The sequence below is a fragment of the Amblyomma maculatum genome, chromosome 8 (assembly GCF_055883805.1).
Source record: "Amblyomma maculatum isolate TAMU_Amacu chromosome 8, ASM5588380v1, whole genome shotgun sequence".
Classification (NCBI taxonomy): Eukaryota; Metazoa; Arthropoda; class Arachnida; order Ixodida; family Ixodidae; genus Amblyomma; species Amblyomma maculatum.
This window is the reverse complement of record NC_139351.1, coordinates 96,239,408-96,264,008: the sequence shown is the minus strand read 5'-3', so window position 1 is coordinate 96,264,008 and position 24,601 is coordinate 96,239,408. Positions and strand designations below refer to the sequence as shown.

General features: G+C 43.7%; 1 protein-coding gene across 1 annotated transcript in view; it reads right to left on the bottom strand.

Annotated features, from left to right (window-relative positions):
* aux (cyclin-G-associated kinase) overlaps positions 1 to 15,629 on the bottom strand; it is a 50,304-nt gene extending 34,675 nt beyond the window's left edge. The window contains exons 1-7 of the mRNA XM_084576895.1: positions 15,212 to 15,629; positions 8,993 to 9,054; positions 8,687 to 8,746; positions 6,578 to 6,692; positions 6,110 to 6,249; positions 2,800 to 2,925; positions 612 to 701 (exon numbers count right to left, since the gene is read on the bottom strand). Of these exons, the coding sequence (XP_084433021.1) occupies positions 612 to 701; positions 2,800 to 2,925; positions 6,110 to 6,249; positions 6,578 to 6,692; positions 8,687 to 8,746; positions 8,993 to 9,054; positions 15,212 to 15,356 (738 nt within the window). The 5' untranslated portion in view covers positions 15,357 to 15,629. The remainder of the gene's footprint in view (positions 1 to 611; positions 702 to 2,799; positions 2,926 to 6,109; positions 6,250 to 6,577; positions 6,693 to 8,686; positions 8,747 to 8,992; positions 9,055 to 15,211) is intronic.
* Positions 15,630 to 24,601: the final 8,972 nt, after the last annotated feature.

Sequence of the window (24,601 nt, the reverse complement as noted above, 5' to 3'; positions counted from 1 at the left end):
GTACACTGTATCGGACGGCTCCAGACCCTTCCAGCTACCTAGGGGCCTTCAACATGTGCTGATATTACACAGCACATGAGCACATAATATTTTGCTTCCATTGAATTGATTGAATTGCAGCCGCCATGGTCGTGATCCAACCCCCATCCTCAGGATCAGCAATCAAGTGCTCTAACCACTAAGCCACCATGGGAGCCAGCAGAATAGCTTTCCAAGATAATAATAGTAATAATTGGTTAACAGGAAAGGAAAGGCACAGTATCTGTCACACTTGTGCTGTGGACATCTGATCTGCGGCATAAGGGTGGTGAGGAAAGTGGCAGTGAAAGCGGAAAGAAAGGGGTGCCGTAGTGAAGGGCTACCGAGTAATTTAGACCACCTGGGGATCCTTAACGTGCGCTGACATCGCACAGCACACGGACGCCTTTTCGTTTCACCTCTATCCCGTCAGTTTTGGCAGCTGGCAAAAATGTCATTCCTTTTGGTTATTATTTTTAGTAAAAAAAAATAATAACACTAATACCCCCAATGTCCTCTCAGAGAAAGTGTTCATTAACCTAGGCCAGAGTAAACTAGAGTCCCAGCACATGTAAGATGCTCGCGTCACTCACCCAGATGTCCATGGCTTCGTTGATGGGGTAATTGTTGTACGTGTCCAACACTTCCGGCGGCCGATACATCGGAGTTGTGTTCTTGCACATCTGGCATGCGAGGAGCAAAGAGGCAAAAAAAAAGGAATACTGAATGCAAGACAACCACTATGACCGCATGAGATCAATCACTGCAATCAACCGAATCAGCATATTCCTTACACAAAGGGTTGACTTGATCAAATGTCATGAAAACCAAAGCCAACGACATGGCACCCTTAGCATCTATCTATCCATCCATCTCCATTTCTCTGCTATGAGAATAACCACGCCACTGCTTTATTAAGCCAAGCCTGCTGACAACAAGGTGCACTAGCTCTTCAGTTTTAACTTCAGTTTTGCATTGCAAACGCTCATTAGCATACACTATATAACCTCGCTATATAACCAAGCAGTATGAATACACCCGCATAGCCTAGGAGCAGCACGTCTGCCTCGAGATCCAGAGGTTCCGTGGGTTCTATTCCTATCTCAAGGTGCCACCTTACAAGGCAGCCCCTGCCTATTCGGCCATTCCATGTGGTGTTGCGATTTTACACAAACCACCCACCAAATATTGGCTGGCCGTGTCAACTGCTAACTACCACTTGCCAGAGGCATGGTCATGAGACATGAGAAGCACCAAACAGAGAAACAAACATGAGTGAAATGTGTGCACAGGGGCCTTAGTGCTAGAACAGTAAAAGTCGACTGCGCACACAAGTTGTTGACCTCCCCCACTCCGACAATTCAATTCCAGCAGCCACATTTAAATAAAAAGAAGATGCCGTCCTACATGCAGCATTATACACAAATGCTTGCTCAAAAAGTTTTATCGGTGGAGGAAACGCGCAGTAACTGTCGCTCTACGCATACAGTTCAACCTTGTCATAAGGGAAGGGACTGAGGAGGGGGCAAGAGAAGATTGAGAGTAACTGGCAGGGATGGCTCCAGATCGACTTCGGAGACACTGCTCAGTTTTTTTATGTACCTGCTCGAAATGTGACCCCAACGAAACTTCACTTCTTCACCCATCCAATTCTATCAATAAACTTCCACTTGTCATGAAAGACAACTGCAGCTATGTTACTCTATATATCCTTCAGCATCATTCTGCACTGTTCCTGGACAATGCTTCAAATGCCTTCCTCGCACGTACACAGGATGTCTAGCAAACCACTATTCTCAAAATCCCCGACTTTTCCAGGTTTCCCCTGATTATTTCAGCTCAAATTCCCTGACGAGTGAAGAGTCTAAAATGTAGCTGCTGAAGATAATGAGCATAGACAAATAATTAACAACAAAAAAGCTATTTATTAATCGTATTCTGCAATTTACAATAATGAAAAGGCTATCATTAGTGTTAATGGTCATTAGGAATGTCAAAACTTTACTGAAAATTAAAAGTGCATTGATGCCAGCCTCAGAGCACGCGAGTCGCCCTCCCCGCAACGCTTCCACATATTAATTGAGTACCCACCTCACGTGCGTATTGATTCTTCTATTGTAGCAGCTCAGCTGTGTGCTGGCGTCAAAGTAACTATATTGCACCTTGCCTTGCCGTGCGCTGGCGAGATCGCACAAAAAAATCTGCATGAATAACACACTTGCTGTGCACCAGCTTAAAATAAAAATGAACTGCAGAATATATAGTGTCATTTTCGTTACCTTGGCGAAATTTTTGATGGTTTCCCTGACATTTCACTGATTTTTCCCGGTGCATAAATTTTCTCTAACAATCTGCCTTTTTTCACAAAATGTGGCGCCCTCTGGGAGTGGTTGAAAATTCGTCTGCTACTGGTTGAAAACGTCCTTGGGAGATGCAGCCGCCAGCGAAATCACGGTGTGTGTTCCTGACAGCTACCGCCATCTATTGCATACGCCTATCATGAATATTAACTACCCATGGCTTCCGAGATCACCTACAGCTGCGCCGATCACAAAGGTTAAGAACTGCACATGTGCAGCTGGGGTCGATGGTTCGTTTTCAACCAGGGGATAGGCGCGCATGCGCATAGCGGCCTTGTGAAAAAGGCGGATTCCCGGTTTTCCCAGTATTCCCGGTTGCTAGACACCCTGGTATACCACCTTTACCCTAAGGTTATGTTAAGGGTAACTCCAATAAAAGGAATGCAGGGCACGAAATGGGGATTCTTCCGTCTACACTCACCTCGTCCTCGATGAGGCTCCGCTGTATGGCCGTCCAGTAGCTGTCGGGCTTGTAAGACTTGGTCGTCGAGCTGCCAAAGTCGCACAGTTTGATGGTGCCCTTGGAGCTCAGCAGGAGATTCTCAATCTGTACGAAATGCATGACAGCAGCAGCGGCTGAGATAAAGGCAATCCCACAAAAGGCTCCTTCTTCCAACTACAATCGACGGAGTAGGATTTTAGACACAGGCAACACTCCTGTAAAGTCCAGTTTCAAGAGGTGACATTTTTTACACCACCTGAAGCAGGAGCCTGTTTTCGTGATGCACAAAGGCACATGAACACAGGTTGTGCAACAGTTTCGACAACAACAGCACAATGATAACAGTTCCGTGACCTGCTGCTCCGTGCGGCAGAAAAAGCAATGCTAAGTGTGCATAAACGCACTGCTGACAGTGGATAATCCAAAGTAACAATGAGGCACCTAAAATACCTAATCAAGCACCGACTAATCAAATGGCCACTACACTTCTAAATCCCTGCTGCTGCCTGCCAATCACAGATCATGTTTCACAAAATGCCTAGCTGAGGAATGGCCAGGCTGTTCATGTACTGCCCAAAAAGAAAGCGATCGTTACTAGAAAACTCCCATTTTTTTATTTCAATATATACCGACCCCAAATCCGCCTTGATATGAGTGAGATTATTGTCCACAGAGCAATACACCTGCCACATGGAAAATTTAACGTCATTCTCACCAAATGGCATTTGTTCAATTTAATGTCATTTTTTCGATGCGCTGCTACATGACCAGAACTAAATGCCTTTTGCAAATATGGTAATTGCGATGGATAAAAATTGAAGCATACACAAAATTTTGTAGGCCTTCGATATGTTGCAGAAATGATTGCACTCTGAGCGAAAGCAGCTTTCAAATTCATGTTGACATCTTATATGTCATAGATATGTAACCAACCTACTGGTAACGACTATTCATTACGAAGGTCAGCGGCGGTGTCAGCGTTTGTTTACGGAAGGGTACGGAAGGTGCGCCGTGCCTGGGTGCAAACATTTAAAGTGCACAGGCTAACCATGCAGTTTCAACTACGTACACTTCGCATGCTAAAGCAAATTTCAAGAGCAACGAATCATATAGGCAGTGCGTAGTGTGCCGTCCGACGGATACAACCTAGGGAGAGTACGTGCCCAATGGCACAGCATGTATAGTATAGCCCCATTCCGTCTTCGCAAGATCGCTTGCTCGGCGTAATATATGTCAAGCGTTACACCGAAATATAACCATAACCGACCGCAACCATATCAAGAAAGTAGACGACAAATTTGCAACCTTTGCCGCGCTGAATGCAGTTGTCACTAGGCCTAAACTGCATCACACTCAACTCGCAGCGGATGGCACTTCAGAACTGACAGCGCTATAGTAAATGCTCTATTCCTGGAATAGCCTTACTGTCAACCCAACAGTCTCAGAGTAAAAAAAAAGATGTATTTCAGCGACGCCTTAGCAGCGGAGCTAGAGTATGAAATCGCGAGCAGAAATTCGCTTGTATCGCACTTATCCCCAGAATCTCGTTGCAGATCAGTGATCCTCAGTAAGGGCTTTTTTTTACATTCATTTATCCACTTGCGTATTATTTAAGAGATCAAGAGATTTTAGCATGCCTTTTTCCTGACGGGGGCTCGCAAACAATCCACCGTGTCGGCACCGGCGGACTGCGGCAGGCGGCTTAGCTTATGCCTGTGCAGAAAGACTGTCGACACAGCACCCGATTTCAACTATCACCTAGTATTCGCGAAGCCAAAGCCTTGTATCAGAACCATCCTGTGCTGGCAGCAGACCCACATGAGATGTTCCGAGCACAACATGCATTCTCAGATGCAGAGGGGGACACGGATTGCAGGATTCAATTTGTCACGAAGCTCACTTTTCTTGGGAAATCGGTGGTAAATCACTGTGTTGCCTTTCATAGAATAACTCCAGCAGCCAACAACACAACACGAGCTACCACCCATCAATGCATTGAAGTGTGGGCTGGAACTACAAGACGATTATTCCACGATCTGTGCTGTTTGCAAGCAAACTGTCGGCCGTATCTGCGTCGTGCCAGGCTGTTTCTGAGTAGCGCCGCTTTCGCTTTGCCCCGCGCCAATAGCACCTCATAGGATCGTACAGGCGACACCGCACGTACAAGCCACGCCCAGTAGGGCCACTGCATTGTCGCCGTCGTCTGCTCAACAACACCTGCACGACCGTGACATCATCAAGCACAGTGTTGGCTGTAACAATTTCCTGTCTGGCAGCGCGAGTCGCAAGTCCCGGAGCGCTATCTTTAAAATTCATTTGCGGGAAAACTAAAGCGTCCTCAACTGTGCTTTTTGGAACACGTAATCTTGACATTGAAAAAAACGTCTGATGCAAATTTCACTGATATCTGTGAACCTCAGAAAATCACCGCAGTAAGGTGAAGCACAGCACTGACTCACAACTAAGGGCTTTTATTGCTGGCCCACAATCAAAAACGAATGTAAAATAACGCTAGTCACTACGTTAAAGAGTGATGATGTATAAAAATATAGTAGATTGAATGCAAATTGCAAAAAAAGACTCAGAAAAGAATGCCATCGTGCCATCTTAGCTGCTGAAATGATCTATTTCTTTTTTGTATAAGCACAACAAAAGGTTTTCACTTGTCTTTTCTGGTTAATCAGCATTGCTTCAGCAATTTCCTCAGGACATGAATCCTTGTGCTTGTACAGTGTAGCAGTCCAGCTAAAAGCCCGGCTGTAGTTTTTTTTTCAGGAAAGCCAATGTATAACCAAGTTGCTACTGTGAGGTGGTTTCGGGAAGCATACATACTCCCTCAGGACATCAATTAGGCATCCCCTGACTTGACAATTCCTATCCTATAAAAAGCCATCCAATATAAAGCTATCCTCCGGGCTGTTCAATATAAAGCTATCCGCTGTAACCTTCAGTGATGTTTCAATTACACAGGAAAAATCACGAAGATCAACTCAAGGGTGGAAATAACATCGATACATTTATAATACAAAACGCAAAGCATCAAGAGGGATGACCATGAAACATGATGCGCGAAAGCTGTGACTGCAGTTTGATTTGCTTTCAATGGTTACTTTGATGCCTACTTTCACAGGGTATGCGGAGGAGGGTGGTGGAGGTGCTTCTTGAAGTCCCCATGTTAAGGGGATGGAATTGGTGGAATGGTGAGTGGGACTTCTGAAGGGAGGAGGTGGGAGACGGTGGGTGGTTAGTAAAGGAAGGTTCGCCCAGCAGAGTGTGACAGTGTTCTCACCTTGAGGTCGCGGTGGATGATGGGTGGACTCTGCGAGTGCATGTGGCGGACCGCACTGCACGTCTGGTAGAAGATCTGTAACACCTGGGCCAGGCTGAGGTGGGTTGTTCGCTGCTGCAGGATGTCTACCAGAGGGCCACCTGCAGACAGGACGAAGAGAATGTTTCTCAATTCACAAGTTTCGATAACATGATGTGTGCTTTTGACATTATTACACCATCTTTCACATAGTGACCATGATTATCAATGAATATCCAGAAGAAAAAGGATGCGCAGATAAGAAATGTAAACTTTTGCCAATCCAACGCTCGAAACAGAGTTTCAAGAAATACGTAATTTCTTTCAAAGCATCAACTGGTAGACTGGCAACCAATCTCTGCCCATTTTCCTGAAATAAGAACCTAATTTCAGGTAACCAACTCTATGCTAAAACAATTCATGGCGTAAAAAAAGACAGTTTTCACTCACCTGGACAGAGCTCTGTGAGAAGAAGATATTCTGACTTGCCATGGCCTGACTGCCCCTTTTCTATGGATGCAGCTGCGATGAAGTCTATCACGTTTGGGTGACCTGAAAGCTTTTTCTGGAGACACGAATAGTCAAGGTCCAAGAACAAAAAGGTTCAGCAAACAAACCAAACCTCCCAGAATAGCTCCACTAGCAAGCACTGTCAACTAGCTAACGTGTGTGTGTACACTCAGAATCAGTTTGAAAGTGAACACTTCGGGCTTACGCACATAAAACAAAGTGTTCTAATGAGGCTTATTCCGCATGAAGGCCTGGAATGATATATAGCATTGGTTGACCCATTGCTTCTTTTTTTACTGCATTATCATTTTATAAAAAGCAAGCACTCATATTCCCGAAATAAGTCAAATGGTTTCAGTTGGTTGGCATGAAACTGATCCCATTCATATTAATAGTGGCCTAAAGTATACATTGTGTCTAATGCCCCAAGGCAACACATGGACTATGAGAGACACCGCAGTCGAGAGCTATGGACTGATTTGGGCATTCTGGGGCTGTTCAATAAGCACTGGTATCACACCACATATGAGCGCCTTTCGCACTGCGCCCCCATCGAAATGTGGCTGAAGGTGGCTACAGCTAGAATTCAGTACCAAGACCTTGAGATTCACGTTGATCGTAAACGTACAATACTCCCATAGCAGACACACTCTAATGATGGACATAATGGTTATTTTGAACATGGACCTTCCATTAACATGAAACCCTATGTGCTAAATATCGTCCTCTAAATTTTTGCATACGTTTAAGCAGAAAGACATCACATTCACTATTACGCAGTGGCTTAGTGGTCAGGGAACTTAACTACTGAACAGGGGCACCCAGAACTCGGCTGCGGCGGCTACGTTCCGTTGGAGGTGAAATCCAAGACCCTCATGTACCGTGCAATGTCAATGCACGCTGAGAGCCCCCAAGGTTGTCGAAATTATCCGAAACCCTCCATTACAGCATCCCTCGTAGAATGGGTAGCTTTGCGATGTTAAACCCCATTAACCAAATAAAACCAAAGGATGTCGCAATGCTCTCAAAGACAAAACACCAAATAACCTGTCCAAACAAAGCAACAGGAACCTGAAAAATGCTAAATGACTCTCCGCCATTATTATCATAGGAATATAAACTTATCTAATCAGTTTAAGCATCTACAAATTCATTTGCAATTATGCCTCTGCTTCTATCAGCAAATTTCCACGTTACAGAAAACAAAAAGAGCTGTAAACATGGCCACAAACTTGTAACAGTCCCAGATATAAAACCGCAAGGAGAAATTACCGAAAGCAAACTGATTGCACACGCTGCCAACAAGAGTGAGATGATGCCATACAAGCAGCCAAATTGAGCCACCTAAACATTTCTGGAGACATGAGTGCTGAAAGGTTTGTCACCTTGTTTCTGAGTCTGTATTGGCTATGTACAATAAACACACTGTGATGTCCTCTACTCTTTCAAATCTCTAGACCATAAGCACTGCAGGACACCTTATGGTAGCGCCTCAAAAACAATACCGGCCAGCCATAGAGAGCTAATCATAGTGATGGTCCTCATCCAGAGACACAAAGAATCATGTCAGTTTCTCGATGGTGAAAAAATAACAGAAATAGCGGCCGTGATAACCTAAGTCTTCCAAGAGGCATGGCCTTCATGATTGCACTGCAAAATAACCAGCAGGTCATTTAGATTATTATTATTACTATATCATTATCAATTATCACCATCACAGATCCCCAATGTTCAATAGCATGTGAAAGAACAACACAATAAGTTTTTCGAGGCAATAATTACCACAACATCTGGCAATACCACAGGCTGAGCCAAAAAAGCATGTGGACCTTTGCGAACTATGTTACAAGCTTGAGTAACCAAAGTAAAAGCATGCAACTTAGCACTTCCTCCATTGCTTTCAAATAATTTTCTTATTTTACGACAAAACTGCAATGATGGCCACGAATACATATGCTATAATTACCACCGCTTCATCCACAAACAATTAGTCGACAACACAGACATCCTGCACAACCCTGATACTAGAACAAATACAGCAAAGGATACGAGGACGTTTACTTCCTGTAGGATGGACCTGCTTGCTTCCTCATCTCCAGCAAACATTCGCTGCAAAAAGAAAAATTATGAAAGAAAAGAAACTATCACACGAATGTGACATAAGCAACGGGAAACAAGCTCACACGGATGTGACATAAGCAACAGGAAGCAAGCTCGCGCCATCAGTTAACAGGGTGACATGCCACTTCCTCTCAATCGTGATGTCTGTAGACGTGGGCAGGAAGGGGAAGACGTTGCATACAGGAAGCAGTAAATTGGCCAAGGTCAAGAGAGAGCACAACTCCAGGTCATTACCTTGAGTGCATATTCCCTGCTCGTCGCCAAGTCTTGCGCCGCAAACACAAAGCCGAACCCTCCTGCATGGACACAAAGGAGTATTACGAGGGACTAAACAAAAAAACAGAAAACAAATTGGTCAAGTAGCCATGCACTGCCCAAAGACTACTGTAAACGTTTATTATAGTCCTCCTCCACAGAAGCAAGGGTACAGAAATCACTTACCACCAGTCTAAAGCTTGTAAAACTTCATCCCTCTTTACAGCCTTCAACCAAGCCTTCATAAAATACTCAAGTTCGAAGGCTGGGTGAGTAAGTATACTATCTTTACTCATTCCTTCGAGTAACTTATTGAATTACCTTTTTACTTATATTTCTTTGATGGTTACCCCCAAACACCCAGTTACATCTGAGAGTTCAGAAGACAAAAAATGCTTTTTTTTAATGTTGAGAAAGGAAGGGTTAAACCTGGAATAACTTCTCTGCAAGTCGGTTTCAAACTCATGATGTTGGTTATGATGTAAGGGGTCGGGGATTGCTTCCTTCATTTCCCGAGTCTGGCTGATGTTTGTCTGCTTTGAGCCATATATGTGCACAACAGTGACAATGCAAAAGTAATCTCTAATATCCAGTGCGCAATCCTTCACTCCTTTTTTTTTTTCTATCCATTCAGAACTCTCCCTTGATATCACCATGGTGCACTTGAGGTGATGGCAACACGCATCTTTTAACTCTTTTCAACTTAAAAAAGCTCCACTTAGTCAAATCTGCTCCTTTGCAATTACAAAATGGTAGCCCCTATGTCTTGGCAAACTTTAAATGGTCCTGTGGGTACATTTTTGACGCGGCAACTAGTGACCGAGCCCCTGCAGATGTTAGTAATATCTTTTTTTCTTCTTCGGTTTCCAATGAGGACGTGAAAACACTAATTACCACACTAATCAGTCAAAATATAACTGCTACACTGCAGCAAAAAAATATCTGTTTAAAAGCCGTCGGTTCCTAAAATTCTTAGTAGTGGTCGTAGCCTCATCAATTAGAACTGCCATGCATCGAAAAGAGTGCTCTTCATTCTCACCCCCAACACAAAATTTTAAAAGTAACTGTGTGTATTAAAAAAAGAAAATTAAGGAACTCAGATAAAAACTACCATACTATTCAATACAGGGCAGCTACAAATGCAATTTAACCACTGTCAGCATCAGGAGCCAGACAAGGTATAGAAAAAATGTCAAATAATATATTATTCTAATTCTCGCGCACACTGGGCCCCATTAGAGAAAAAAAAAATCACCGAAGTTGTCGGCAGCTCTCCACTACAGCATATTTCAAGGCCAAATACCTCTTGCAACAAGAAGTTGTAAGAAAGACATGTCTGTAAATCATAAAACTAGCGTGCACTAACGCAACACCTAACCGGATGTTGGTGGCCATGAGACGTATTACCAAACCGCTTATCTGTCAAGCTTCCTGCAAAGGTGGGGGCATAAAGAGGCAGTTTATATTGGAGTGCTGAAGATATTGAAAGCCATCACAAAAGAAGCCCGCTTCACCAAGCTGCATTCCTAAGCCAGAGCATGAGATATTATTAAACCTGCACTTCGTGAAGGAAGGTCACGGACCTAATGTTGCTTTCTGATAAGAGCCTCTCAAAGTATGAACAAGAGTGCGATAATAATAGCAGCCCAAGACAGGATAAGCCAGGCCAATTAGATGTGAAACACTTCCTGTGCTGCAAACAAACCATCAAGACATAACCAAGAAAGACATGCCCAAAATCGCAACTGCTCGCAAAAGTGAAAAGGAAAGCCGAAAGAGACTATGCGTACATGCAGAAACGTTCTGAGGGAAGCCGCGAAGGTAGAATATAATTTGTAATCAAGGAGTAATTACTCATTAGAATCCACCCAAGCACAGGCATACAGGTACAAATTAAACAATGGTAACTAGTGCTTAACATCCCAAAGCGACACATGACCAATGAAGGATGCAGTGTTGGAGGGCTTCGGAATAATTTAGACCACCTGGGGTTCTTTAGAAAGACAGCCTACAAACTTTTTCATACATTTTTTTTTTCTTTGCATTATTCGAAAGCTTCATCCCCAAATTAGCAAATACCTGGATGTGGAGCTGAGAAACACAGCAGAACCATTTAAAACCGAATTTTCCTATATGGTAGCCTCATTTTCTATATGGCCTATAGCGTCTGCAAACCCCGAAATTGTGGACATGATCTAAAAATAGTACAGTAACTTTTCGCAATCTTTGCAACTCTACGGACTTGATGACCTCCACGCCGCCGCCCACACAGCAGGACACTAAGATATTGATTTTGATAAACCTATAATTGGCAGTACTAAGATCCTCGTCATGCGGACAACTCAGAACTACCTTGAATTTCCTTGGCCTAAAAGACGAAAGGGAGTCATAGGGAGTTTCACTTTAAAAGAGTTGTCATCACGTCACACGGCCTGCAACAAGCTTCTCAGAGAAGCCGCCAGAGAGCCATTAGGCACTGTTTATTTTGTACAAGCAAATAAATAATGTTCAAAACAACTGATATAGTTTTAAACTTCCTTTTTCTTCACAAAATGCAATTATCTAGGCATATCATTTAAAAAAAAAAAAAACATTTTCTAAAAACAACGACCATGTTCTCTGCTAGACACCAGTGCGGCGTTTGCAACTCGGCACCACTCTCTTCCCTCGTTCCGTCAGAGTTGTCATCAGCGTGCTCATGTTTTGGTGTAGTTTGATCGTATAACGAGTGACAACCATGCCGTGCTACTGTTCTGCCCGCCATCTACACATGCAAGCGTGCATGCAGTGACGCAGTAGTGACTCAAAAGTAAAACGCATTGGAAACAAGAGTGTCCCTTCACCCTTCAAGGGAGACGACCGATCTCCTTTTACTAGAAGCTTCCTCACGTCCTTTCCTAAACTACTGCCATGTGACACAGCACGCACCTTCCTCAAGATAGACGGCCATGGGTGAAGGCAGTTGAAAGTAGTTCAGCCTGTGCCCGTGTGATTGGGGAATAAGACAGTTCTAAATAAGAAAAAATAAACTAAACAATCCCGGTAATAACCACCACAGATACAAACAACTGTGTTTTTTCCTGTAGCAATTTGCAGCGCTGCTACATGTATAGCAAAGTCCTTGGCTGTGTTACTTCTTTTTTTGAAATTATCTTAAAATTGAACCAAGTAAGATTAAATAATAAAAGTAGCTGTAATTCATTGAAAGAGAGAAAAGCAGGTTGCCTTCTGTAGATATGACCGAAAACAACTGGCTGTACGTCGCGGTGGCATAGTCATGAAATGTACTATATCGACTTCACATACGCTCCAGGAGGCTACGTTTGCCGCAACAAAAGGACACAGCATGGCAGCCCCATCCACTCAGAGCTGAGCCCGAATGACACTACAATCACATCACAAAAACTCAAAAACCTGTGAATCGGCCCCCGTTCTTATTGGTCGATAGCCCCGACAGTCCGAACAGAGCAATACCAGCAGAGCTTGTCGACTGGTTTGTGACAGATTTGCGAGTTCTTGGCATGTGATCGGAGCGCAATTCGGTCCCCCGACTTTAATAAATTTAAAATATAAATTCCTGCCTAAATTGCAAGTTCTGTCCTTGTTACTGCCACAAAGTAGGGAGATCCGCCAGGATATCCTCATATTATTATACTCGTCTCCAGCAGTAGCTTGTCCCTTAAACGTGCACTGGCGTCATACAACACATTAGCATTTGTGCATTTGTGACCACCTTGCAGCCACCGAAGCTGGAAATTAATACTATGAACTCGAGATCAGCAGCTTAAAATCAAAGCCACTTAGCCGACGCATAGGACCGTCACCTCAGATGCTGCTTGATGGTACTCTTTGTAAAGTAATTTATGGTTGGCCCATCTCGAGCTTCTGGTGCATGAAAACTTATTTGGAAGGTGCAGGAAACCCCTGAACTCGAGTAGTAGCACTGATTACTTAGGAAGCAGCATCTTCCGAAATATATAGTTTTGTTGCGTGCTTTCAACGTGGTGACTGCACGTTTGCAACTTCAAATCACACTGCTAGAGGCTACATGAATAAATTACGCAAGGCACCACCATGCTAAGCATGTATTTTCTGTGTCGCCCTTATGTAGAGCATTCAAGAAGTGTTCCACACGCAATGAAAAGCAAAGATATAAAGCTGCCAATGAATTCTGGCCAAAAAGCTTATCTACTCCCCCTCAAGCGTCTAAAAGATAGAAGCTGCCTCGAGCTGCCAATCTTTGTTAACAGAAATTCGCTGCCCGCGGTGTCTGCAAAAAGAGCGATGCAGACTGTATGTGCCAACCAATCTGCGCTGTCTCTCCTGTTTTGTGCGGGATAAATAATGTTGGCAAGAAAACACACGCCAAGCCTACACAACCAACTTAGAAGAACTAAGCGTCAACAAAGGCACGATCTCAAATGCCATTTTTTTACAAACCTTTTCATGTTCAGTGTGCGATTCACTGCAATGCCGCTGTTTCTTGCAGTCTCTTCTTGCAATAAATTCACAGGCAAGAGATGCATGGCATAAATAGACGGTTTGTCCGCGCAAAGAAACATCCACACATTTATCTACAGCACTCGAACAGCGCATACTGGCATGTAGTTGCGACATTTCTCATTACCGGGCTCAGTATAGCTTTTTGAAGCTAAAGATGTAAACCCTTCTCTGCATGAAAGTGCATGAATGATAAGATACCGTTTTAGGGCTGAAGGCAATCATGAAACACACAAGTAGAACCCACAGTGTGTTGTGTTTTCTGAAAAAACTCTGAGCATATACCCTGTGTGTATATCAGTCAATAACTTCTGCTTACTTGCAACTTGTGTTGGTCCACATTGCATATACTGTGGTAACAAGAATCAACACCAAATATGAGGTCATGCAAACTGAGGTTGGCCCAAGCGCCACGAATCACCGCATGCGACATACAACAGCGGTCAAAGAGTGCTCCACGACGCACCTGACAGGACACCTAAAAAAGCATGCTCTCAAAGCAACATAATCTTGTGTGAACATTTCAGCTGCACACAGGAACGCAGATGCAAACAACACCTTTCTGTAACAACGAAAATGAAAAGAATGCAGGCCCCTTCCTTTCTAAAACACACACACACACAGAGAGGGAGAGAGGCAGGATAAAAGCTCCCACGAAGGTCAAACATATCCATTTAGCTGACACACGTTCCGTTCCTTTCATCCTTCCAGTAGCTGGGAAGCAGCGCTCGCTATAACTGCGTTTCCGCAACAAACGCAGTGCAAGCCCAATGTAAATATATTATGTGGGAATGCGGAACCGCGCTTTTTGCACCCATACGGCAACAGATGGGTGCGAATGATATACACGCAAAAGCAAAAGCGTGCTGTAGGTATAGCGCATAGATATATCCACAAGACGAACGGCATACATGCTTTTTTTTTTTTTTTTTCCCTAACGAAGCGGGGCGTTACGCGCAGTCTGAAACGAATGCCAGACAGGAGAAAAACGAAACAAAGAGGAGGAAAAAAAAAAAAAGCTGCCGCTCACGCCTCTGGTTGCTGCTCGCGTTCGTAATCGAAACTCTCGACCACCCTTTCCAACGACGAGATCTGTGCCTCGATCTGCTTTGGTTACCGGGCCAGCTGAATATTCGCAGCCCGCGCGCCGCTGAATCACGACCGTGTCTTTCTATCTAATGCGTTCGCCCAGAAAACGGTGCGGCGAGCGAACGATGACAAGAAACCCCGCGAAGTCCAGCAGCAGACACCGAGAAATCGTAACAGAGAACGCTCCAAGGAAAAATAGACAAGGGGGTGGTGGTGTGGGTTATCCGTGTGTGCCCGATCATGATGGGGGAAACGTCGTCGCTTCGCGCTTGACAACCGCTGCGCTGCCTGCCCGCCTCGCAGTAAACAGCTGCTTCCTTGGCACCCGACGTACTGACGTTTCCAAGTCGCGGCTGTCGGATGGGAGCAGCGAGCAATAAAGAATCCGGAGACAGCGCAAAACGCTGCGCCTGGGCTTAACGAGCTCCGCGGCTTTCTTTCGTCTCCGGGCCACCGAGAAAGAGGCGACGTCGAGACAAGAGAACGACAACAAAAACCGACACCGCGCACCACAGCCTGGCCAGCCGATGGCACATAAAGAAAAGACGGATAATAGTTCTAAAGAATACATACGGAAAAAGACAGAGCTTTGAAACCATATATACTGACCTTCGGCGAGCACTCGCTTGACTCGCAGCTTCTGCTGACCGAGTTCGACCACTTGGCCAACGAATTCGTGGTCTTCGCGAGCGTTGGAAGACGAGGAGCCGCCGCTGGCGAAGTAGCCGAGCGCCGACTTGAAGAGGTCCGTCATGCTCCCGACGACAAGGGGCGTCGGAGCTGCAGAGCGGCGGCGTCTTTTCGGCTTGTACTTCTTGCTACGACGCTTCTTTCTCCCTGGCGGAGATGTCCGTCTCAGAGCATGACGCGTCTGCGCCTTCTAGAAACGGCGAAGGTGTTGGTCGTAGGATCTCCGGCGAGAAAACGACGGCGGATCACATATCGACCGCGGACCGTGCGACAGAGGGACGCTTTCATTCACGGCTGGGCGCCATGTTGACTCAGTGACGTCACTCCAACTGCAGTCTGGAGTCCTCTAATTAAAATAGTTAAGACAAATTATGCTCAAAACTCAGCAACAACTAAAAATCACGATTTGACCGTTAAATGGTTGTAGCGCTTACTATGAGACGAACAGTACGCTAAGAATGCTTCCACGGAAGTAACAAAGACGGACAAGAAAAGTTTGGTTTTGAACCCACAGGTGCCGCTACTATCTCTTAGGTAAAAATATTTCTTGGGAAAACGCGTCAAATATTGCTTCAAACTTCTGAGGAGTTTTGTTACTGGTGGGGTTTAAAAGCTCTGACTGCGGTCCGCCACTCAGTCACGTCCGGCGCTGCTTTGACAACTTTGCGGGCTGCAAACAATTACTGCCTGAACATTTGTAATGACCGCGACAAAATGTTCCGTCAGGTCTGTGTGTCTACTTTGTACTATAAAAAAAAAAAAAGAAAAACAATATGCATTTTAGTTTTTTGTTTTACCAAAAGATGGCATTAGCTGTGCAGTTGTCGGTTTAACTTGATGGCGGAAGAAAAGAAGCGCCAGATACGAATGCCTACGACGAAGTACAGCGTGTAAACTCCGTCGCATCTAAGCGCGCCCCATATTACCGACCAAAGATACACAACTGAATCCGTACACGACCCTTACCGTGCACCAGAGCTTTTGGATCATTGAGGAGTTCTGACCGTACACAACCCTTGTTTTTCTGGAGGCGCCATATAACCCGGTCCTGTGCTAGCTGTATTCATTTGGAAAGGATGTAAAGGAGCTCCCCCCCCCCCCCCCCCCCCTCTCTCCAGGAAGGTACACCCCAAATTTCATTTTCTCGGGAAATTTCTGGCCGGAGTACGAGGCTTGGACTGCGCATATTTTCCGCGTTCGTCCTTTCTGTGTCATTGTGAAGAGTGCCCGTTTTGGTAGGGATAACGCATGGAAGGAAACTTCAAGGCTGACGACTGGTTAAGAAGGAATGATGAATGGAAGAAATGGATCGCTGCTTAGTAAACATGCTTATTGATAAACGCAGGATGTCTGTTGATGAGATAAAAATTTATTTCAACTTTCGTGACAGGCGCGCTTTGCTTTGACAGCATAAAATCAGAGTGTGACTGTGTGATAAAGACGCCTTGTCAGGACAAATATGGCTCCATTGATTCTTGTGGATGATTAATGGCGTATGTTAGAAGCGTCCCCTTTGAAACCCGGTTGACGGCGCACGTGCAACCATGCTCGGTAGCGTAGTTCCTTTTATTATACGTTTTACCAATCTGTTAAAATATTTAAACCTATTATCCATAAATTCGCCATTTTTATTATGCTACAAATTCTTTTGACGCTTTTGTTCAAGCAGTTCTTAATTCCGAAATTTGCTCTTAACGTCAGCTAGTGCTGTTTTTTTTTTTTTTTTTTTTTGAGAAAATAATTTTCCAACTACTCTTTGCTCCTGCAGTAATGCAGGGCTATATACGACCATAAATGCTTCCTTACTCCTAGTGGTCGCTTTCCGAACTTCGCCCAGAGCTGGAGTTGGCTTTTTCTATTCGTTGCTGTGAGGATGGTCGATCTTCCGCCGATTCACTAGCATGCAACAAAAGAAGAGCGCCCATGTTTACCAGTAAGCGGACTCATAATGTTGCAGCCATTTTGTGGGAGACTCAATTCCCATATGAAAACCCTAGAGGAAAAAAGTGAATCACAATGACTTCATACAAATTTTATCATACCAAACTCATACAAATGTCATACAATGTCATGTTTCTCATACGTTGAATGCCATTTATATAAGATTATATGAGGTTTGTACGATTTAGTATGAGAAACCACGCATGTATGATGTTATTGATATCTCATAGCATTCTCGTAGCATTTTCGGCAGGTAAAGGACACTAGCTCGGTAGGCTTGAAACCACGCATGTATGATGTTATTGATATCTCATAGCATTCTCGTAGCATTTTCGGCAGGTAAAGGACACTAGCTCGGTAGGCTTTCTACCAGGCAGCCATGTCGACTGGAAAAACACTTATCCTGTTTAAAGGCCCACTGTCCACCCTCCGGTCGAAAATATTTTCTTCTCCGGTGACTGTGAAACTTCGCCCCTAGAACGCAAGGCCGCAAAATGTTTTTGAAAAGAGTAACTAATAACGCAGTTACAGCCACCGCAATCACCCGATTCTGTCATGCCTCTCTCCTTCCGTTCCCTCGCAAAGGTTTTTCACTCTCCTGCCCGAGGTCGTCTAGCCTCCGCAAGACAAATTCCCCTTCCTCCTCCGCGTTTGGCGGGAGGTGGGGCGTGGCTCTCCGCGAGCGCGAAAGAAAAAAAAACGGTCGAGGGAGCGCGCGCCGCTGGATTCAGTCGGGCCGTGGCGAGGGAAAAGCGCGCTGCGAGCGGTAGACACCCATCCTGCTCCCGTCAGTCAGCGAGACGGACCAATGGACATCGTTCGCGGTACGTACGTCATTACTGTGGCTCGTCGGGCCAGCGCAGGAAACGGGGAGGCTGGCTTCCCGGAGGAGAGCATGACCGAGCCTTGAATTGTATTTTCGATGCTTTAAGGCGCGCGTGTCACTGTAGCATTTTGCACAGGCTATCTCCGGTACCTGATCGAAACACTGGGATCCTTTGCTTAAAAGGGCCTTCCCTGGACAGTGGCCCTTTAAGCACTGAATTGCCGTTTTTCGGCTGGATGTGGATGAGATTCCAGCTGGAACCCCTCCAGTTGGATTTTATTTTTAGCTGAAAACAAGAAGGTTCCAGTTGGAAAAGATTTCCGGTTCAATAATCCTGCTGGAAATTGGTGTTTATCTCGCTCGCCTCAGAATAAGGTCATTATTTTTGTACCAACATCATTTACTTTAGTGTAGCAAAATTATATTCCTGATCATTTTTGCTATCAGCTGGTGCAGGTAAAAAACAATATGGCTCTCATGCATATGTGCCCCACCAGAAACGCTGGTTTGAACTCATTAATTACTTCAGCAGGCTGATTCCGTGCTGTTTAGTTTTTTTTTTTTTTTTTTTTTTTTTTGTAATACCTTGCCTACGAATTGCAAGCGCATTTGATGTCCGGGCCGCTGCTCCCGCACTCCGCGCCCAGACCGTTCTCTTGAACACAGCTTCATTAGTAGAGTTATAGGTCTGTTTTATTTCTGCAATGTGTACGCTTCTACCGGAAAATCGCTACGGCATCAGCCTTTTCGGCACAAAACAAGGTTCACTCACGCCTATAGAACGTATATTGCGTAGCAATAAATGTCGTACAGATTGAAAGTGGTTAATATAGTTTGGTTGTTAGTATAGCTAAGTTTGGTTGTGAATATAGCTTCAAAACAGCCCGAACCGGGAAAGTACGAATGCAACTGTCGCTTCCAACTGCCTAATTCTTGACAGCTTGGTGCTGTAGCAGAGCTGAGCAAATATGCGCATGACCAGACGCGGGGCCGTGCACCCCAATGCGCTTTCGTCACGCTCACTCATAGATGCCCAGAAAAGATATGCTGAGATAGAAAAGGAAGCTAGTCGCGATAGGGCACGTCTACACCAAGTTTCATGATTATCTATATGGACAGCATGGAGTAACAGTTGAGACAGACCATCCGCCATTGGAGGCCGTATTCAGTAAACCATTGCACCGTGGCCCGCTACGCTTGCAACGCATGCGACTGACGTTGCAACGTTACCCCATCATCGTGACGCAAAAAAATGTTCCTCGCAGATGCTTTATCTCGCTTTCCCAGTAACGCATGCATGGAAGAACCCCAGACTGCCATATACTTGCTACGGATGATCGACGGACGTCCTTGTTCAGAGATTCGGATGTCCGACGGAAATCCGTTCATGTTCGACATACGTACCGCGGATGTCCGTCGTACTACCGTTTGTGACTCCGGATAACGTCCCACGGACATCCGACGAACTCCCGGAGGCAGATTTTTTTTATTTATTTATTTATTTATAGGTACTGCGATCTGGTACAGATCATAGCAGGGTGGGAAAAACAAAAAGAAATACAAGCATAAAAACGCACTCAAATTCATAAAATTTGCAGGCACTTTTCAAACATTAGTAAAGAACTTTGAGTTACAGTCTCGCTATTAAGTTTATTCCATTCCGTAATTGTCCTCGGAAAAAAAAGAATATTTAAAACAGTTATTTCGCGCGTTCACAGGGGTTATTGTTAGTGCATGCTTTTGTCTCGTATTATAACCTGAAGAGTAAGTAATATAATTGGAAGTGTTAATATTATAATGACCTTTTACGAGCTGGAAAAGAAACTTTAATCGGCAGATACGATTGCGCTCAGTCACAGAAGGTAATCCACTACGCTTCACAAGCTCCTGACAGACGCACGGCCATATGAATTAAATACAAACCTAACGACCTTATGCTGTATGCGCTCAAGTTTATGAATGTTAGTTAAGGTGAAAGGGTCCCATATAATTACGGCATAATCTAACAGTGGACGGATGAGGGAGTTGTAAGCTAATAGGCGGACAGCGGAGATGACTTCAGTGAGCGCCTCAAGAAAAAAAGTTTGCGCAGTGAATTAGCTACAACCGTGTCTATGTGTTTTGTCCATGAAAGGTTGTTAGTAATCCATAAGCCCAAATATTAATATTCTGTTACCTCCAATAATGATGTGTTGTTAGTACCGTACACAAAATGAAGAGGACTTTTCTTGTGTGTAATTCTCATGAAAACGGTTTTCTCACTGTTAATACACATCTGCCAATCGTTGCACCACACAATCACCTTTCCTAGATCATTATTCAAACACACCTGGTCATCAACTGAAGAAACCTCTTTGTACAATATACAATCATCTGCGTAAAGCTTCACGCGGACAGAAAGGCCAGACACAATATCATTAATAAATAGCAAAAATAAAAGTGGTCCCAAAACGGATCCCTGGGGGACGCCGGACACAACCTGGGCACTGTTAGAAGAAGTATGGTTTAGGGTGACAAATTGACATCTGTTTGAAAGGTAGGCTGTGATCCATATAAGTATCTGGTCGTTTTTTATATAATAGCTTAGTTTATGAATTAGTTTGTTATGCGACACCTTGTCAAATGCTTTGCGAAAATCCATGAATATGGCATCGGTTTGTTTTCCCTGATTAATCGATTGAGCGAAATCGTGTACTGTCTCAACTAATTGTGTAATTGTAGAAAACCCACGCCTGAAAACATGTTGAACATTTGTAAGTACTTTGTGCTCTTCCAAGAAACCTAATATATGTTTATGAATTATGTGTTCTAAAATTTTACATGATGTGGACGTCAGGGATATAGGCCGATAATTCTCAATGTGTGCTTTTTTGCCGATTTTGTGCAAAGGTTTAATCTCGGCTGTCCGCCAGTCATCCGGTAAAGAACCATCACGTAAAGATCTAGTGTATACAATTCACAAGTATTTCGCGCACCACTCTGCATACCGTTTCAAAAATGCGTTTGGTATCTTATCGGGGCCTGAAGATTTTTTCACGTCAAGATCCAGGAGCAAATTAAAAACACCGGTCTCTGAAATGACAACATCAGTTATGGCAGGGAGCGATACTGAAAAGTTGGGGACACAACCATTGTCTTGTGTGAATACCGATTGGAAGAATTTGTTGAACGCAGAACAAATCACCGCCTCATTATGTACACATTTGCCGTCTACAATAAATTCATTCGTGGAGGAAGACTTTGGCGTGATTTGGCGCCAGAACTTCTCAGGAGACGTTCTAATGAACGAAGGCAGGAACGTTCCGTAATATTTTTCTTTGTCGCAAATTACTTTCTGCTTAAGTTGTTCGGAAATTTCTTCCACGATTGGTTTTAATGATAAGTTTCTATTTGATTTCTTTTTTGACCTTTTAAGTCTTCGCTGTAAGCGCAACTTCTCCCGAGAGATCCATGGGTTACGGTAAACAGATTTTTTTTTGCAATTTTGGGAACAAAACGGTCAATACAGTCGGAGACAATATTTTTAAACGACAGCCATAGGTCATTCACGCTAGCAGTACTGTTTCTAAAACTATCAAAACATAAATCAAGCACATCCAGAATAGACTCATCATCAGCACGCGAAAAATTGGGAAAGAAATGCACATTATTCTGGCGATCTGGGTACACATTTGACAAGCTCAGAAGTACAGCTTTGTGATCAGATATCCCATTTGTGACATCACAGGTTATGAGATTACGGATAGCACCACTTACAAAAAATAGATCAAGAATGGATCCTATGGCTCCTTACACCCTCGTAAAATTATTTACTACTTGCAACAAGTCAAATGTGAACACAATGTCGAGCATGGTAGAATCAGCATTATGGGCAGAGCGTGATGAAAAATATTGCCAATCAATATTAGGTAAGTTAAAATCCCCAGCCAGTATGAGTCTATCTTCTGTTTTGACATGACATTGTAAATATGCTCTTAAGTTCGGACGTTTCCCGGAAGTTCTTAAGATATTCGGACGTTTCCCGGAACTTGCTCGCACAGCCCCCCAAACGGTGTAAAAATTGCCAGTAACATTCGTGTAAAGTTCAGCAAGCGTTATGTGTCACAGAAATTTCCGTTACATAAAAGGAAGCAAACAACCGGATATGCAACAGGTATTTAAGTTTCCTGTTTTCTGCGGTACTATCATTAACACAACAAAGCACTGAACAGCAGGTTGGAATTTAAATTTCCATCAGAGGCGCAACATGCTAGCTGAGCTTTACACAAACACACCGTCTTGAAAACATACAAAGTGCATAACCAAACTAGCATGCACGGTTGTAGAAACAGCATTTTCGATTCTTTTTAGGCTTTACTGTAAAAATATAGTCTACACAAAAAAAAAAAAATGTCCGCGTTAAAACTGCATGCAAAAATAGACAGAATGGCATAAAATACCGGCCAACTGGAGCATAAGAATCTACTCCAATAATTAATTTCTCAAAATATCTTTGGCCGTGACAGCTCTTCCCTTGGAGAGGTAAAGGAGGAAAAAGTATTTATTGAAAACTAATGTTCGGGAGCTGGTGAGGAGATGATCGAGTCCTCTGCGGGTGGCCTCCACAGGACGGGATGCCGGGAGCCGCTACTATCCTGCGCACTCGCTCGATCAACCGTAACTAGTCTTGCAGGTCTAAACTAGAAAAAGCAGGCTGGCCTCCTCCTGCAAAAGAAGGGAGAATAAAATTTAAGTTATCTGTGCTGAACATTGATGAGATTAAAGAGAAGCTGCCAGTTTTCCTCAATAAATTTCTTCCAGATGACACTGCATGTGTGCATTTCCATTCAGAAAGATCATATAATTAATTGCAGCAAAACCCATGTAGAATACGAAAATATACATACATAGTCTGGCAAGAACCTGACATTAAGTACTCTAATAATTTTATGTCGTCTTTTTCAACATGTCACTCGGACCAAACATAGCATGCTATGTTTGTTGCTATGAGCCCTCAGCAATGGCCGACACGGAGTGCACATGCAGAGGAACTAAGCATAAAGGATGCTGTATATTAACATAAAGCACAGCCAAAGCATTGCAGTATTACACAGATATTAATTGGCGACAGAGAACTGCATTTCAAGTGGCTTAACAGGCAAATTTCTAAAATCCGTGTTACAGCTCCTGAAGACATTCTCGGCGCATGTCAGGGGCATATCGACATCAACATATAGGCTAGAAGGAAAGCATCTCCTTAGAACAGCTGCGAGGAAGTAACTTATATGCTAGTGTAATTGATTAGTATGGCTTTGATGCTTCTACAAAAGTTAAAAGCAAGTTATTTGTTTACCCACAGTGCGATATGTGACATTCAAAGGCAAGGCTTACAGTTATGCAAAAGAAAGAATTAATGAAAGCCGACAACCATAAGCTCCTGATATATTACCGCGAGTATGCAGTATGAATGCCAGATGATTACTTAAATATGTTTGCATAATTTTGGCTACCAGCTATGCGTGCATGCCATGGATTTCTCAACGACATCAAGTTAAAAAATATATATAATTTGTATGGATGCTGCTAGTTGTTTGCAAGAAACTACAAGAAACTGTAAATGCATGGCATATATAAAGGAGAAGGCAGTGGGGCTAGCCTGAACTGCCCCTCTCCAAGGACGGTTCTAAATTTAGCCTTATGTACAAGCTACCACTTGTGTAAGAGATTAGTAATAAGAATGGTATAAAAGACATGAGTGCAGTACGTGCAACAGCCATAACTATAAAAAGGGTATTGATATTGCAGCACTGCCTTAGGGCAGGGCATAGGGCATTACAAATGCAAGCGTTAGTGCCCCCTGGGTCACTTTTGAACAAAAAAAAAGGGGGGGGGGGGGAATATAAAGCTACCTCAACAGATGGTATAGCGCGTTTTCTGTGACATTGCGAACGCTAACGCCCTACGCAAGCAATTTTGCCCCAGACATGCACTCCAATGTGCGTTCGCTCACATATAATAATAATATTCGTCCCACGATAGACTATGCCATCATAATCTGAGACACTTCCATTAAAATTAACACTGCCAAATTAGACAGGGTGCAAAAGAAAGCCGTCCGGTCTATTTAAAACTCATATGGTCGTACGTCCATCAATCATCTCCTTAACCAAACCGATTTGCTTCCAGTCTCTCAAGGAAACCGGTATCTGTTGTTTAAAGTTCTTTTTTCAATTAATCAAATGTCATTACAATATTGACACCTCGAGCATTACTTCGTACTCTTCTGGATATAACAGAAGACAACGGCACGATTTTGCACACCTCTGAATACAAGAGTCAACTCCTATAAGTATTCTTATTTCCCCAAAACAATTATAGACTGGAATAGCCTAACTAACGCTGCAGTATCACAAACTTCTCTATAGAAGTGTTTGAAACCCACCTTTATTTTTCCTTTCACGCTTGGCACTGTATTGTATCCTTATGTTGAATTTGTACGTTGTATTCCTTTTGTTCCCATTTTCAATTTATATCTAATTTTGTTTTCAATTTACATAAATTTT